Raw genomic sequence first — 18897 nt, forward strand, 5'->3', positions numbered from 1 at the left:
ATTCTAGTTTGACATCAAGCATTGTTACATAAAACCCCACGCCAAATTACATAGCGGCTTCACGCCAACCCAAGCCAAAAATAAATTGGTTGTTGGTGGGTGCTGATGCATGCACTCTTCTAGCAAGTGGGTAGTAGCATTTTGATTGTGTGGCATCACATTGTGAGTTCAAGCCCCACATGTAGCATTCACATTTATTTTTGGGTGAGAAGAAACTCCCCACCCAAGTGTTTGGGTAGGGGGTCTTGCCCGCCCAAGCTTGGGCAGGATGTGAAAATCATGCATTCAATGGTGCCTCACCATGTGCAAGCTTGCCATAAATTTTGCAAGCTTGGGCAGGCAAAGCTTCGGTGTGTAAACGGCCCCACTTGCAACTTGTTTGCATTATAAGTCTTAATATATTCAGTCTTAAGCCTAATAAGCCTTACATATAATGCTTATTAAAGCCTTTGCAACTGTAAAGCTTCAATTTAAATACAAAAATACAAAATAAAAAGTTAGTACAACCCTCAAATTGGAGTTTTTTGAGTTAAAAGCAACGAATGGGCCTCAAATGTACATTCTTGAGAGTCATAAGCTAATGCCCCAAATTGTTGTTCCCATGGACTTCACTGACATTATCCTTTATGAGACATTCTTTCTAAGTTTCACCAATACATTCATAAAAAAAGTAGGAATGTGCACACTTAGTGCAAAGATTTTATGCTAGAATCAACTTCCAACTTGGGAGATCTTTTCTACAATGGTATGTTTTAGTCAATGAGGGTCCTTTGCCTTGGGTTGTCCCCCTAAAATGATTGTATTTTTTATTTATTGTATGAGACACTTTGTTCCATGCTTCTAAAAAACCTCATATTCATAGTAGATGACCATTTTTTATTGTTGGGTTTACTTCATTAAAGGGAATTTAGATGTATTTTAGAAGTGTAGAGAATATTCAAGGCCACAGTGCAATAGTAGGCACCAAGATGCTAAGATCTAATAGAGATCACAAGTCCATGTCATTAGAGAGAATAAATACAAGGTATTTCACATATGCAAATACACCATAGCAAAAAGGGAGTACAAGACACTAGCAAGAAATTGGTAGAGTAGTGCTGAATTAGAAGCATCTACTAAATATTGGTTGGAAGCCATAGACACTATCAATTATTTGTTGAATATATTACCAACCAAAACCAATTCATGGTATGACCCATATGAGGCATTCAATAAATACATATACAAAAATAGACATCTCACAATTTGTGAGAGCATATTGCCCATGAGTGACAACCATAGAAGAAAGTTAGTTCAAGAAAATGCATAATGTTAGGAAATCCTACATTGTAATTTGTATGACACAATATGAGGTATTCAATAACTACAAACTAAACATTGGAGAGCCCACAGTTCTTGTAAGCATAGCATATGCTCATGAGAGTGATGATCAAAGAAGAAAGATAATTCAAGAAAATGCACTACAATAGGTTGCAATTATATGTCTTTTAGTCTTTACAAAGCCACTTGGGCTTATTTTATCCAAAAATGGTCTATGTATATTTTGCCCAAGCTTTTACAATACAAAATTTGCTCTTGGCCATATAATATGCATAGTGTGAAACCTCAATTGGTACCCTTCCAATAACTCCAATCCTCGTCATTAGCTCCATCACCTCTACTCAAGCTGCCAATTACATAAGCTATTCACAACCAATCAAGCAATATATAGATAGATAGATAGATAGATAGATCGATACATATATATATATATATATAGACAAAGAGAGAGAGAGAGGGAGATTCATACATACATACATACATCCATGCATATATACATACATGTGTGTGTGTGCGCGCATGCGTGCATGCATGCGTGTGTGTGTGTGTGTGGGTGTGCGTGCATGCTTGCATGTGCATGCATGAATTTCAAGTATTATTCATGATCCCACACTAATCACAAGGGTGCAAAGTTTCCAAATATAATACATAAAGAGAGATGAGAAAATATAGCAACAATTTGCACAAAATTTCACATGGAAAGAAATCATGAACAAACTTGCATATTAATTCTTGTATGGTGCATAGTAATTCTTATATGGTACACCATATAAGAATTAATATGCAAGTTCTTTCATTATTGCCTTCATGTAGTTATTGGTGGCAAATTTTATAGTGTGACATTTTGTGCAAGTTTTTACTATATTTTGCAACCTCATTGTGCATGTAATATATGAAAACTTTCCACCATTGGGATCACGGAAAAGACTTGAAACCATAAGATTCATCAATAAGTCGCACTTTGCATCTCACCTTGCTTATAACATAGAAGTAATGGCACCCTTGGATTTCATGGAGTTGTGAGTTGTTGTTGAGCAGCATCATTTATGTGTGCCCAAGGTAGCCTAGCATTACTTGAGAAACTACTACAACTCAACAAGCTTTAAGCCAACCAAATTTTCCCCCATAGGTAATCAAGCAACAATGAAAGGAATGATATGCTCATTATCTTATACGTAAACAATGGATTAATAAATTTTGATCCCTTTGTATAAATTTTTATTAGTAAAATTTTTTCCTTCTTTTGTATAATTTTTTACTATCTTTGAAAGCCCCAAACTTAAGATGGATAGAATGTTTGCTATCAAGTTCTCAATCTTCACAAATGGGATGTTGTAGCTCAAAGACCTTCAAAATGATCTCTTAGGTGAGTTGGTAATGCTAGCAAAGTCAAGGTTACTGACTTGGTTGCCATCTCATCATCTCATTACATCCATCATTTCACACCCAAGCTGAGATATGCAAGCCATAAATAGATTCTAAATGTCTGGATTGCATGTATGATGATGTGATCTTCTTTACTAGATAATAAAGTTATAGGAAATTAGAATCCACCACAAAGCTACACCCAGGCTACACATGAACATAAGTTGGATCTAATTATGTAAAACTTGCCATTATATGGGACTTTGATGCTACATGTGTGCATTCCATGCATGATGATATGGCATTCTTTAAATCGTAGCACACTCAAACCCAACGAAGCTACACCCATAATAATATTTGTAACTTTGATACTTTGATGCATATGGGTGATCTTCGTGTAGAGAATAAGGCTATTTATACATTGCATTATACTTCAATGTACACTTTAGTGTAGCACTTAGTGGCACTTTGCATGTTCAAAATTTCTCCTTAATCGTTACAAATACTCTATCTCCTTGCCATTGACCAAATACAAATTGTCCCCAAGCATTGTTCCTCTATAGTCACCATAGCAGCTTGATAACCCCTTGGGAAGAAGCCATGTAGCCCTAAGATACAAGCTCCATGAAAATAAATTAGAGAGCAAAATAAGGGAATTTAGGAAAAAATTAGGGAGTGTTTGTGAGAGAAAAGCATAAAGAATTAGGAAAGGGAGAGAGGAAAAAACCCTGGAGGGAAAGAAGGCAAATAGGAAAAAAGGAGAATAATTAGGGACAACTAGGGAAGATAGATAGGAAAATAAAGGAAATGTAGAGGAAAAATAGGGGGGAGGGGGGTTTAGAGAATAGTAGGTCTTCTTTAGATGGACTCCCTAATGTTTCTTTAAAATGTACAGTTCTAAGGCTTCAACATGGTAGAGTCATAAAAGATAATTGATAGACATGATAGTAACTGCAACACAAATATGTATCCAAGGGAAGAAGGTAACCTTACCCTAGTCCTTTAGGTGTATCTCAAATTCTACATTGTAGGCTAAAAATGTTTGTCAACCCTATGTCAACAAGGGCTAGAAGTGCAGTCTAGAGCAACAACGATGAGATCATTGTAAAAAGATAGTATGATGAATCTTAAAGGATGAGGATATCCAAAATGCTCTCTAGAAAAGATCCAGTCATACTTGCAAAATCAAGATTTAGAGAGATAAAGACTAAATATAGAGAGAGAAATACTAAAAGTCTACACTTTTTGAGGTCCCCCCAATTTGTGAAGCGACCCAAAAGGTCCCCCCACTTTGTGTAGAGACCCAAAAGATCCCCCCACTTTTATGTAGAGACTTAAAGGTCCCCCCACTTTGTGTAGAGACCCAAAAGGTCATCTGAAAAAGTGGAGGGAGTCTTGTCCAAAAGGTCTCCTACAAAGAGGTCCCACCATGGAGGTACCTACGGATTGTGTAGAGACCAACATGTATAAATATGTCTCAATGGAATGAAGCTCCCACTCTTTGGGATTCAGTGTTAAATCTCACTATTGTGTCCATGTGATTTATCTCCATTGCATCCATGCTCTCTTATAATATCGTGTTCTAGCATGCCCTTATCTTTGCACTCCCTACCCTTGTACTCCCTCCTCCTCCTCTGTCCTCCTCCTCCTCCTCCTCCTCCTCCTCTTTCCCCCTCCCCCCTCCTCCCTCCTCCTCTTCCCTCCTCCCTTGTCCCTCCTCCTCAACCCTTACCCCTCGAAGTCACAAAGGAGACTAGCTCTCCACTCAAGACTCCTCCTAAACCCTGCAACCCTCTCTAAACCCTGGAACTCCTAGATAGCTCTCTCAACACTATCCCCTTTCAAACCGTGCAACCTCCTTCTAAACCCTTGCACTACTATGGAGGCAAGAGCCTCCATCCATCGTTGCGATCAAGCCTGCTTTCTCACCCACGTGCGCATGAGATCTGCTTTCCACGCTTTAGCCTAAACCTCTCATTGGAATATGACCTGAGGACCTATGCTACACTTGTGTACACCTATGCTACAATGAGCAATGACATGACTGTAGGTGACCAACACCCTCAAAACCTACACTTGGGAGAGACAAAGACAAAAATGTTGCAAATTTGTTCTACCTGTTTGCAAGGAAAGGGCATGGTTGGACTTTTAGAGTGGTACAAGTTCATGTGTGGCCTATTCTATAGAGTGGCCCAAGCTCAGCCAAGCTACCTCTCAAGAAAATATAAGGCATGATGCATCCCCTCAAGGACACTCCACCCTAGTTTCCATCTTGCCATCCTAGTTACCATCTTTTGTCCAAGGATAAATTACCGATAAGGAAATTTATTTCCCTAACAAATACATTGACATCATCTACAACAACAAAAAAGGCTTCAAATTTAGACAAAAAGACTTTTGCTAGATTGGCTAAGAGGCTAGCCTTTGCTTCTACAAAAGACTCACCTGTTGTTGAGGATTCTCCAGTCAATATTACTTCCCAATCCAAGAAAATTGATAGTCCCAAGTCACTTTCCCTTTCCTGGCTTGTCTCCAGTAGTATATTTCTAAGTCTTATTTTCCTAGCTTATAAACAAGGTCCCAATGGAAATAGATGCATAGATGCAAATAATTGAGCATGCACTTGTGGTGGTAAGCATGCCAAGTCAAAATGGAAACCCATCACAAAGAAAAAGTGACTCTTAATGTTACTAACATGTTAGAAAAGAATGAAGTAGGCCAAGAAAATGAGCCCATATTGCCTATGTTTTTTACCTTCTCATCATAAAGGACTATACATGATGATTTTTGTAGCAAGGTGTCGCTTGAAGGGATGTGTATAGGTTTTTTCGACTGAGGTGCAATACAAAAAATCTGGGGTGATGTGTAGTTTAAAACGAATAAATCCCTCTTAGTCATATAGCACATCATTGAAAATTAATTGCCTTAACATGTCACCAAGTACAAGGATGCTTGAGCTAATCACCATGAAACTAAGCTCAAGAACCTTGGATATCAAAATTATTTGCCTTAACAAGTCACCAACGATGTGAGGGGTGCATCATTTATACGAGCAAAAACCTATGAGCAGGTTGTCTGATCGTGTTTTTCAAGAGATTTTAAAAAAATGGTATTTCTTTAGGAAACATGGTTTTCACACTTTTAAAGTTCACTAGAAATAGATCTCTTTATCATAAAAATATACAAAATAGTCACTCATTCACTTTCACATAACACAAATTTTCTTGTTCATAGACATCCTTTGTACCTATATTATTACCTGAAAAGAGCATTGAAAAATAATTTCTTTAAGAAGCATCCCTCATAGTCACTCTCAATGTGATAATATTATACATATATAATTACTTAGTTATCAACACATTTATATCAATATGACAAGAGGTTTCTAATGTTTTTCTAGCATAAATAACAAGACATTTATGGATATATTTCTAAAGAAGTTAAAATTACTGTAAGTACGTACTAACTTGGGCTTACATATCTACTCTCATTAAATACATGTAGGATTTAAAACCATATATGTAAGATTTTGTAAAATATAACCATGTAAATGTGCTCAAATAGCCTTTTCCTGAGTGGCAGAATGATTATATTTGGACATCTTATTGAAAGTAGACACTTTTAAAAGTGTTATCTAAGGTAGTTTTACCAGTGAAACTACCTTAAAAGACCTACTTTGAAGGGGTTTTGCTAGTGAAACTACCCTCTATGGCTTGCTTCAATGAGGTTTCTTTGGAAAAACCCTTTCATGAAGATCGATTGAGAGAGGCTTTTCAATTTCACCCCCTATTAAGCAAAAGTTGTAAAAAGGATGATAAGGAAATTTTCATGGAGAAATCTACTCTACATGTGGGTTTCCTCAAAAGCCATCCCATTATGTTATTCACCATCCCAAAGATTCATGTAAAGATTTGTGTATGAAATAGGAATTCCTATAATACTTTGCATATTTCTAAGTGAAACTATGTTTTCTTCTGATCCATTTTTGCCATATTTTTACATAGTTGGAAGCTTTTTTCTTCCTTTGCTCGGACGCTTGGAAGGTTTCGCTCAAAAAATGCTCATCCCTGATGCTTGAGCATACCACCATGAAACTAAGATCAAGGACCAATTCCAAGGCCTATTACATAGACGTAAATAATAATATGAATCGCTTAAGTAGGTTTATAATAGTTACATCCCAACTTGAAACATGAATAGCATAGTACAAGGCCCTCAATTTGAGCTCAAGGAAAAAAAACTCAATGCCTTTTGATGGATGTTAGAGCTTGATGTGGTGAGAAAAGACCATGAGAACTCTACTAAACTAGTTTTGTAGGTTAATTTATGAGTTACACAAATATTGCAAGAGGTGCTAAATGAAAAGCTCAAATAACCCAAACTTGATTCAATAATCCAAAAGGATATCACAAGCGAGGGTAGATAGCCTCTGATTCAGATTCCTAGATTTCTATGCAAAGCCCTCCACCAATAGGTCTTTTTATTTTATAGTATGAAGCTTCTTTAGAACTACTTATGGCATTGCATATTGCATAAACCAAGTCATTGCCTCCAAGATTCATTTCTTCTAAATCATCTTCTTTTACTCTTGCACTCCTTTTCATATGCTCTTCAAACCCCTCTCCTTTGCTACACCTATTCTCTACACCCATTGATGTCATGTAAGTTAATGGAACACATACATCTGTGCTTGTAACATGTAGATCGCATTACTTTTAGCATAACATTCGCATTCATTACTCCTATTCTCCTCGAAGAGAGTTGGCCACCAGAGGCCTACCTATAGCACCTTACGTGCAGTAATGTCAGCGGCGGTGTGGCATGATGAAGTGACCACCTGCTATCCCTAAATGGGGGCTTCTTTGAGCATGTCGATATATTCATGGTCACACACATGCCGCGCATGATGCCATCCTTGCCCATGATATAGACTTGGCTTAAAATTAGTTGGTACAGCGCTACATCTTTAATGAGATCAACAAAAAAGACGAACTTGTTGGCTAGCAAGTAATGCTGAACTTCTTAACTACATAGACCATGGCCAGGCCTTCCCTCTCTGTTGTAGTGTAATTAACCTCGGCATCATGGTTGATCACAAAATCTGAGCTCTCACCTGATTGATCCATGATGGACCCAATTGCAATTGTGGATGCATTGACATGTACATGGAAGATCAAATTCTAGTCAGGCTTTCGGTGGATTGGGACTTTTATTTCCATCTTCTGCATGATTTGGAATGCTTCACTTCCATTGGCTTTGGTCCACTTAAAATTTGTATTTTCTCTTATTATTTGATGAAATGTTTTGGCTACTCCTATGACTTTTTGAACCTTGTATTCCAACATCATGTCTCAATGTACACCATGGGCCAATATTGACCCAAAGGCATACCCATTCCACTTGCTTCTTTTCAAAAGCTCCTAGGAAAATATTGAACTATTTGGTAAGATCTAGTCTAGCCATCCACAACATGTATCCCCATGTCTAGCTCCACATCATCCTTTAACATTGGAACCAAACTAGAACATAGGTACAAACATAATATCACTCTTGAAAGGCACTAAGGTCAACCAAATAGCAAGAGGCTAAAAAAGTGTTCCTTTGTCTAAATGCATAAATTAATTGTATCCTCTTTTGGGACTAGCCCTCCTTTTGCTTTGATCATACTTTTTCTTTAGACAATCCTTCAATGGATGTCTATACATTTTGCAATAGTAGCACACATTGTTCTTCTTCTTACTTTCCCCATTAGAAGAATGCCTATCCTTTGAAGCTTGTTGATTTGCTTTTTTTTGCTTGCCCTTACCTTACCTTTACCTTTACCATTGATAAATCCATTGAAGCTCTTTGGTCATGTACTGAGTAGGCCAATTTTATATTATCCACTTTCTAACCACACCTTCTGACCGATAATGGCCAATACCAAATATTCATTTACTTGACCACCTGCCTCCATCTTCAATGTGGAGATATGATTTTGTAGCTCCACTATATGTGCTATATTAGTTGCCTTTTAAATTGGCCACGCCTTGAACGCTTAAGGCTTGGACAAAATCACCAATGACATATGTGAAAGCATTAAATTTGTAGATGTTCCTATTGAGAATCTTTAAGCACCCACTCTTTGATTGCATTAGGTCTATAGCTTTAATAACCCTACCTATCACATCCATAAGATCTATAGGCTTCTTTACCACTCTTTTAGGATCTCCCATAATGTGTGTGGAACTAGGTGGATTCGGATCTTGATTTTCTAGATCAGATAGTTCATTTATAGGCTTCCTTACCCATCTAACATACCAATCTGGCCAAATTTTGAGATTAGCATGCAACATGCCATATCACATTATGAGATTTAATTTTAACAAGAATGAGATAAGCAGATGCATGAGATTTCTAGGAGCAGGTGGAAAGTGGTTGGGATTTTTAAGAGGAAGTCAACAAGACCAATGAGATGCTAACAAAGGAAAATGATGATGGCTTAAAGAACTTCCCTTGCCTTCCCATCTGGTGAAAGATGTGATAAGACCCTTTTAGTTATTCATAATAAGAGGAGACTTTTCCAAGTTAGGAATGCTTTTGTCCATGCTAAGAGCCCCAACCCCAGGGCCAAAAAGGGGCCAAAGAAGCATGGTAAGTAAGGCTCTCTCTTTCCTCGTACTCAACTTGATGCTTTCTAGAGGTGACCTCAAAAGGCAAGAGTAGGCTAGACTCCATGATGGCAAGGTTTACTTTAGGAATTAGTGGGCAGCTAAGATGGATAGGCCAATAAAGGAGGTTTTAAAACTCATTACAAGGAAGAGGGAGAATGAATAGATTCCTCTACTTGATGTTGGGGATAAGTTGTGGAACTCTAATGAGAAGGACTACCAGAAATACATTGCTAAGCATTTTCAAACTCTCCTTTCCTCTTCAATTCAGATGAATGAGGAGGTGAGATAGGCAAGGAATACTTGCTGCATAGTAAGGAGGAAATCTGTCCAAATTTTTTATAAGTTCTTTTTGGAAGTACCTCTTACTCTCAGGGAACTCAAGGAGGCTATTGTAGTCAAGGAAAGACTCTAGGAGAAGATAGCGTGCCTGTGGTGTTCTACAAAGTGTTTTGGGATGTCATGGGACCTAGATTCTTGGCTATGTGGGAAGAAAGTGTTCAAGCCTAACGGCTCCCTGCCCATATAAATGGAGGCATCATCAAGCTCATTCCTAAAGAGGGTAGAAAGAATATTTTAAAGTCTTTGGGCTTTATATTGACAAGATCACAACATTCATTACACTTAGAAAGATGTCGGGGGTGTTTTGGAGTGCCTGGATTTTTTTTGTAAAGCCTTGGGGTCACAAATTATGTACTTGAAAATTGGGTATGCTACTCTGAGTGTTGGAGTAGCTAGGCTACCCCCAAAAAATCCTAAGTGTACTATTTTCAGACTCCTAGGTATACCTATGGGCTTTGACATATCTATGATGGACAAGTGAGACTGGGTGATGGAGAGATTTAAAAAAACGCTTGGCAGAGATGAAGAGGATTCTAAGAAAATTTGGTAGGCAGGAAGATGGTACTTAATCACTGCCTTTACCCCATTGTTATTTTTTACTTGTCATGTTGGCATCCCTACAAAACTAGCTTGGACAAATTCATTTCCTAATGTAGATCTGGGGAGGCAACAAGAGAATTTCCAAGGTAAGATGAAGCTTTTGCACAAGGCCCAAGCGAGGAGGGCTAGGGGTAATAGATGTGAAATAGGGTGCTACTAAATTGGTTGCCTCTTGAATGATCAAAGTTCTTCTTAAACCAGAGCTGGACTAGGCCTATATCCTCTTCTCTAGAAACTTTATGCATAGCAGATCCATCAGGGCTGTCAAGTGGAGAGGATATCCCAATCTCTCATCCATTTTTTGCCCTGAGCCTTGCTGCACCAAAGGTAGTCAGCATTTGGAAGTCCCTTTGGATAGCTTTTGAGACTTTTAAAAGTCAACTTATCTTCTCTAGGAAAGGAGCTATTATGTGTTTGGACTCCATATGGATTTCTATTATCCAAAAGAATTTCCCTTTAAATGATACTGACTTCATTGTTGCTAGTATTCTACATAAGAAGGTATGTAGACTTGGGGCGAACTATGGATTAAAGATCAAGTAAGGTGGATAACTTGGTTAGAGATTAGAATGGAATGTATTCTCTCTAATCAAGTTACTGATATGATAAAATCAAGATTAGCTTTGTGGGAAGGAAGTTTTCAATGGGTAGGGAGGATCAACTTTAAACTATGCAATGGAGTTCAATTGGGCGAATTCCTCTCACTTGCTTTGCATTCCTACTCCCACGGATGATATTAGAGAGATCATGAGGGTCTTTAATATTAGATGGAATCAAAGGGACAGTCTCCCATGGTGGAAGGACATATTTGGTAGAATCTGGGCTAAAGCAATTCTAGAAAAAATGGCCACGCTTCTCGTGTAATTTTACATAAGGCTGTTTGGACAAATGCGAGGGGTCACAAAATTGGTAAGGACGGGCACTACAAATGTTGTCCTAGCCAAAATGAAGACATCTTTCACCTCTTTGTTGCATGCCCTTATGCTATGAGAGACTAAAAACTAGCACAACTCTAACTAGGGGAACCTCCGTACTGGAAGTCTTACTTGGGGGGTCTTCTAATGTGAAATAAGTTGTCTGGACACTTGCTAGAGCACATGCAATTTGGTTTATCTAGATCTTTAGTAATGCTGTCCAATTCAATAGGACTGTTACTAATGCTAAATCTCTTTTTCTGTACTAGTTATCAGGATCATCATAGACTTGCTCATGTCACCAGGACTTACAACAACAAGGACCACGATTAGCTCTTCAAGGAGATTCAAGACCATGAGTCAGATTACTAGATGAAGAATAACAAGGAGACTATCTAGCTTATTTACTGATGATATGTCTATGCAAACTTCCAATCTCATACTAGAGCTTATTAGGATTGTTCAAAAATGACTTTTTTGAGTCTCTCTTTGTTATAAACTAAGGATGAAATGTATTGGAACAGAACTATGTATCTTTTGTTCAAGTAATACAAAACTATACTATGTCACCCCCCAAAAAAAAGAAATTTTGAAGTCACATGCTTTAGTTACCTCCTCCTCATTAAGTAAAAGGGGACCTACTCTTTCAGTTGGTGAAGTTGATCTCTAACTTGGTAGAGAAGTTCACATAGGCATACACATCTTGGGTTTAGATCTCACCTCCTTCTAGATCCATGGCTCTTGGATTCACTTCCTTAGCTCTCATATCATGTTGGAGAGTCTAGGCATGTACCACTATCAACCTTGATACCGGCGGCTAGACCTAAAAGGGGATTGCTAAATGATGGCTTAATTCTACATAGTGGAAGAATATAAACCAAAGGAAGAACTTTGAACTAATATGGACCCATGTGCGGGGATTACATGGCTCACAATGATAGGGGATTTTAAAACCTTAGCCATAGGATGGCCACCACCTACTACTGATAGAGTATATAAGCTGGTTGGTGGGGTCAAACAACAAAGCCTAACTAGTAGACTTGCTCTGTGGCAAATTGATAGTCCAGTTGATTTGTTAATAGACTAGGTTGGTAGTATAGAGGACTTGTTAATAGACCACGTTGCTCTCTAGTCAACTAGATTTTGGGGGGGGGTACTTCCCTTTTAATAGCGCCGCTTGGGGCATTCACTTGAGGCAACTTAAGGTCACTGAGTAGTACATAGCTAGGGAGAGTGCAAGGCAGAAGTTTTGGTATATCAAACACTTTGAGGAGTATACTTTCACTATTTTGGATGTTCTTACATACTTCATGCCATGGTAGTGTCCCATTCCCTCCAATCCTATACAAGTGTCATGTCTCGTTGCTTTCGTCATACAAGGACTTACAAGTGGGACAATGGACTGCGTATTCCAACATGTGAGATGTGATAGGTGCAATAGCTGAGAGCTATTATACAAACATGCAGATATCGCCCATCAAAGATCTAGAATATTGATGCGGCACTGTGTGTGGTTGTATAAGACAAGAGGATACACATCCTTGCTGAAAAGGTCACATGCACCATCTATGGTTAACAAGTCACATGCATATCCTTACTTAAAAGGTCACATCCACCATCTCTGGTTTATTGCCCCTTTATCGTGTAAAGGCCAATGGTTCTGCTAAGGCACGAGATTTGCAAGACTATGCATAATCCAAAATTACTTTGGTCAATTCAAGGATGGAGTTATCATGTACATGCGAAACAAGCCATGGATGAGAAGGTGGATTTTTGCAGCATGGCTTTAGCACATTCAAATTACTAATTCACAAGATGTTACCTAGTAATTTGCATCCCCTTTGCATCATCCATTATTGGAGTCACATTCAATTGGATGTGCTCTCTAAGAACGGAGGGGCTAGACACAACAACCCCTCACATGTTGCGATGATTGAAAGTTTCAATTATAGTATAATTAAATGTTTCAATACAGCCAGTCTCCACTGCTCGAAGTGTGTAATCTATAGGTTTCTAACAACAAACTCATTTAAGGTTAGATGCATGTGCAAGTAGAGGATGTGCATGTAGGGTAGTTGAAATCTAGAGGCTAAATTAGCTTAGTAGTGGCTAGAATAGCTCCTACTTTCACAAGGGGGGGGCATGTCTAACCATGTAAGAAAAGAGTTTTTATGGAAAAAGTTGATTCCCCATGTTACATCAAGGTGGCACAACCACTGAGTCCCTGTATTAAAAGAATGTAAAGTTGTAGAAATTGAGAATAAAACAAAATCTAAAGGGAAAGACCACCCGGGTAATTTGGAGAGAGAGAAAGCAATTGAAAGTAAAATACAAATGGGGAGAGGAAGATGAATGAAAAGGGAGGAAGAGGGGGAAGGGCCGATAAATGTAGCGGGACCATATAATGGAACCCATGTAATACATTTAAAAAACCTTAACCTCTCATCTAAAGCAACATTAAATCCTATATGAATCTTAATCTTAAGTATAATTAAGGTAGTCCAAACCACTTTTAATAGGGTCAGCTTGACCCAATACTATGAATCCATAGACCCTTATGGGGACAAAAGTGTTTGGGGGAGATGTGAATGTTATGTTATTTTCAACCCTCAAATGCTTCAAAAAAGTCTTTTTTCCTACATAAAAACCATGGAATTGAAGATCTGAGGGAGAAAAATGGGAAAAGAAGCGAGCCAAGGGAGAAAAATTGGGAAAAAAGATCTGGGGGAATCACATGCCACCTTGGCATTGAATTTCCCATTTTCTAGGAGGCTTTCACAACGGATTTACCTCAACGTAACGGGGGAGCAGAATGCTGCAATCTCTGCAACAATTTTCAGGAGGCTTCTGCCATCTTCGCTCCCAGCAATGCTTTTCATTTGTAGCCCTTCCCGATTCACCTGAATGCTTCGAAACCTCAACAAAGCCTATTTTTTTCGCGTAACGTCGATCGATTTCGCGATATTACAGTGGGACGAGGCTGTGCGGTCAAGTATTGTAGGCGGAATTCTAGGAATGAACTATATGTATATATTTTTGCCTCTGCGACGGAGGAGGAGTACTCTCTATGGGGGGGGATGGGGCCAAGGGAGGGAGGGGGCTGCCTAGTCAGATTATCCGAAGGGGGAGGGGACACGTGGAGGGGCCAGGTGGAAGGGGGGGCAGGAACGGGGGCGAATGGGAAGGGGACAAGTGGAAGGGTGGGAAGGCCAAAAGCCAAGATGCTGACGTCAAAATGACATCATCATCATCATCATCATCATCATCTTCTACGTCGTGTACTTTTCTGTTCATCCCTGTAAGCGTTTGAGGCCTGTTGCTTTTTTGCCCTAATCTGCAGCTGATTTGATCCTTCCTTCCATAGTTTTCTTCTTAGCATCCTGCATACAATCTCCCTTCTTCCCTTAACTTTACCGTTTTCATTTTCATCAATCGTTGCTCAATCGCAGAACTTACGCAAGATTCCGCCTTGGCTTCCATTCAGGCATCCTCCCCCTTTTTGGCCCTTCTCTCATCTCCTCTTTTCTAGCATTTTTCACTTCAGAGGTCGGACACTTTTGTGTCCTTGCTAATTTGACCCTCCACAAAAGACTTCCTTTAAGCTCGCCCGACAATCGCTTGTTCAGAAGAGCTCCAATCTCACTTAAGCTTTACAGCAACACGCAAGACTACCATTTTGATGGGCGCAATCAATTATCGATTTCGTTTGTGGTGCTCGTAAACTTTAACTGGAAGTGCGATAGTTGACGTCCGCCACTTTGATTCACGATGCAAAGATTTGTGGATAGCGTGTTGGGGGTCGCAAAAGAGTGAGTTTTCTGAGCCCCGTCGCCTGCTGTTGCAGTTTGAGTTGAGAAATTGCCCATGTTAGGTTTCTCTCAGGACGGGAGGAGGCCTTTTTTGATTGTGCTACGCCAAATACATGTTTATGAGGCACGCAAAATACATGTTAAGCTCATCGAGTTTATACAGGCACATTTTACTTTTCATGACATAAATTATTTGACTTGTATTCCTTCTGCAGACTTATGTAGTATACATGAGGGGTTGCTTAAAGAGCATAATGGCATATGAACCCAAGTGGACGTTGCCTTTGTTTTATAGCCTTCTGCCCATCATACCTTCTTCTTCTTTTTGAAATTGGGTTTCTTAAAGGCATTTGACTGCGTCCTACCTACCTGTTTATTAACTTTTCTTGTTTTCCCTTGTCAGGTCAATAAAGACTTTTAGCCAGGAGTCATTCAACAATACTGTAAAGATGATTAACGGCATTTCAGCCCTGATTCTTGCCATCTTACCTGGAAAGGCGACCATTCTGGAAGGAATACAGGGATGGGAATTGCGTCCTACTTTTAGAGCTCCGCGTCTACCTCGATGGATGGAAGAGTATGTGCTGCTCTTCTATATTATTGGATTTAGGGTTGGTGCTGGAACTTGTTGGCTTTTTGTACTTTAATTATTAATTGTTCAGATCTGAACATCTAAGATTGTGTATCGTTTAGAATGAAAAACACATGCCTGCATATTTTCATATACTGACAATGCAGAAACTGATGTAACTCATGCTTGCTGCAGAGGGGTTTCTTCTTTCAATGAATTTATTCATGAGTATGCTGCTGATTCAGATGGAGACACAGGGTCTGAATATGAATCTGGACCAGAAGACAATGATAGTGTTGCTCCATCTTCGCCGTGTTCCCAAACATCCCAGCTGTCGAAAGCTAGCTCTTTTATGTTTGAGAAGAGAGATGCACCCAACTTCTCCTTTCGAACTTTCTTGACTGGCATTCCAGATTCTTTGAAGCATCTGTTCGGCATGGGTCAAGCTAACCCTACTTTAGTCAGAGGATCATTCAGAAAGTCTGGTTCTGGTTTAGATCAGTCTAGGCGCAATGGCTCCTCTGGAAGTTTATCTCGCATGTATGGCATAGCGAGTAAAGGCTTTACCAGTGTGAAAGATTATGTAATATATCACTCAACTGATAGGAGGCGTGGAATTATTGAGGTATTTGCCAAGACGGCCCTTTTAAGTTCTTGCCCTTTTAAGTTCTTTTGATTTTTTGATATTTTCTTGGTGGAGGCTTGTCTATGTTGCATCCTAAATTTGGTCATACAATTTACTCCTATGTTTTTTGAGTAACAGGATCTACAGCTCGCTGTGGAGCTTTTTATTGAAAGGGTGTTTGATGTAGTGCGGAAAGTACTATTGTACACCCTGTCGCCTTCTCAAACTCTCAAGCTTCTCATAGAGAAGTTTCACCCTCATAGAAATGACGATACAGCCACGGTGACTGTTCAGACAGCCACCCTCGGTGATTCAGATCCAGCTCCTTCAATTCAAAAGTCGAGGCTCCAGCCAGCAATGAATACTGATGCACGTACATGTGAAGATGTTATAACGGATCTTGGGTATGCTTACTATCTATTTCCAAATATACACCCCCCATCAAAAGAGTGGCAACAAAACATAGAATTGGCTTGATAAACTGAGATTAGGGCAGGGTAGCATATATATCTCAAGGGATGCAATCTGAAACATATTGTTTTTCAGGTATCCATATGATGCCATTCGGGTTGTTACTGAGGATGGCTACGTGCTTTTGATGGAAAGGATCCCAAGGTAATTTTTTCTCGGGGTGGTCCATCTGCTATCCTAAAACAAATCCATCTGGAATGCTTGTCTCAAAGAATGAGAATGGTGGCTTAGTTTTTGAGATGCATACTTTTAAAAGAAAATGCATAGACATAATAAAGAAAGAGAAACAGTTTACTTAAAAATAGTGATTGTTGAGGTGAGCCTTAGCTTCTGCTTAAATTCACCTCAAATCAAATCTCTCAGCACCTGTACTAGTGAGTGAAAGTAAGATTTAGCTCCTGTTGTAGTTGAATCGAAGTTTGTGGGCTGCCTGCAATTAGTTTTGGGTACGAATGCCATGACATAGTATGAAGTATATCCTTTACATGGTGAAGTTCTGCCGTGAAGCGGCGTCTGCCAAAGGCAGATTATTTCCATTGTTTGAATGTTTACAATGCTAAGGCAGAAAGAAATTGCTAGCTTTATATCACTACATTTGGTTGAATCTTCTAGTAGTTGAAATTGTGTTGGAGCTTTTAGGCATGAGGAAGAGTCTAAGCATCTATCAATCGATACATGGAGGCGCACTTGCACGTGGACAAAGACACTCGCTCATGGACATGCACACATGTTCATCCATTTTGCGTTGCTTTGTGACAGGGTAATGATCAATGGGAGTATTTGCATTCTCCTTAAACTTTGCTTTTTGCCTACACTCGTCTACCAAATTAACGGCCTTAGAGAGAGATTTTATTCCTGTTTTTTGGAAGATTTTGTTTCTTGACTTGCTTAGTCACCTTCTTCCTTTCTTCTTTATTTCTTGTTTTCTTTCTCTCTCTCTCTCTCTCTCTCTCTCTCTCTTTTTTTGGGACGTATTTTAGTAAGCACTGGGTTTGCCCAAGAGACTCCGCGGGTCTTTAAAAACCCAGTATAGTTGCTTATGCTTGGGCACTGATGACGACATAAGTGTTGCTTTGCTTGCTGAGTATGTCTTCCTTTTGTTTTTCATTAAAGTTTTTGTTTACCTCTATTTTTTCTGCTCTTTCGTTTTCTCTTTTATTTTCTGTGTAGATTTTTGGTCTTTAGAACAACAAAAAATCTAAATTTGTATGATTGGACAGATTCTAGTCTTACGAAGGTATATATAAAGGCCTTAGAGATGAAATGTCCAAAGAGGCTAATTTTGAATGAGAAGGACTGGAATTGACAAGTGGTGGCTGTTAAGAAGATTGTGCCTGCCACGGCTGAAACTGCCCAGCCATCGCTAGAGGCTGCTGAAGGGTGAGGCGATGGCTGGAGGATGACAAGGGGACTCATCGACTCAAGGGAATGGAATTCAAAAGAGATGCCATTGAAGAATGTGCATTCACAAAATGTGGTTGGTTCTGCAAGGTGGGACTTTCCCTTCTTTTACCCAAATGTAAGAAGTAGAGAGTCATGGCAAAGTGGTTGGGTCTGCAATGTGGGACGTTCCCTTCCTTCTTTACCCATGCATCTCTAAGGGCTTAAAGAAAGTTGCCTTGATATGGGCACACCATCATTGGTATCCCTCGCTTTGAGAAATCATCCCTTCTTGAAGTTTTACTTCTTGGTCTGCTATGTTAGAATCTTAGGCAAAGCCTGTGCATTTGCAAGCTGGGCTTTATGCTCATCGATTTCTCTAGGCCCTGTCCTTAGCCATTGTTATCAAATAGACTCCTTTTCAAATTTAAACAGGCATCAAACATCCATAAACTATAATGGAAAGTTGTACTTGCCCTTGGGGGCAGCAAAGGAACAGTGACATTCTCTAGAACCTTCACTTTAGGATGTGTGTTAACCCAGCATCCGCTGAAGGCTTTGACCTCACCCTTGAGCTACTGTTTCCCCACATCAGTGGATGAATAGATTGAATATTTTGTGAAGTTCTATTTGCTGTTATATCTCCTGCATATCTTAGTTACTGTGGGTTCATGTACTTCATACTGCCAGGTGTGTTTTGGAAATTGTCCACGTTCGTTTTCCGCTGCATACAAGTGCTACACCGAGCAGTTGATCTCTGACAAGATGAAGGGCGTTGTGGAAAGGGGGGGATGCATGCAGGAAGTATAGGCTAGGGCAAGCAATGGAGGCTCAAGAAAAGAGGCAATGG

At 39.3% G+C, this 18897-nt stretch overlaps 1 protein-coding gene across 3 annotated transcripts in view; it reads left to right on the forward strand.

Annotated features, from left to right (window-relative positions):
- Positions 1-14498: 14498 nt before the first annotated feature.
- The window catches only part of LOC147889413 (uncharacterized), a 36546-nt gene continuing 32147 nt past the window's right edge, over positions 14499-18897 (forward strand). For all 3 annotated transcript variants that reach the window (XM_087391440.1, XM_087391441.1, XM_087391442.1), the window contains exons 1-5: positions 14499-15000; positions 15404-15577; positions 15767-16196; positions 16335-16600; positions 16743-16811. In XM_087391440.1, the coding sequence (XP_087247566.1) occupies positions 14960-15000; positions 15404-15577; positions 15767-16196; positions 16335-16600; positions 16743-16811 (980 nt within the window). In that variant the 5' untranslated portion in view covers positions 14499-14959. The remainder of the gene's footprint in view (positions 15001-15403; positions 15578-15766; positions 16197-16334; positions 16601-16742; positions 16812-18897) is intronic.

This window comes from Dipteris shenzhenensis, chromosome 20 (genome assembly GCF_047967505.1).
Source record: "Dipteris shenzhenensis isolate YYH24624 ecotype China chromosome 20, Dip_SZ_1.0, whole genome shotgun sequence".
Lineage (NCBI taxonomy): Eukaryota > Viridiplantae > Streptophyta > Polypodiopsida > Gleicheniales > Dipteridaceae > Dipteris > Dipteris shenzhenensis.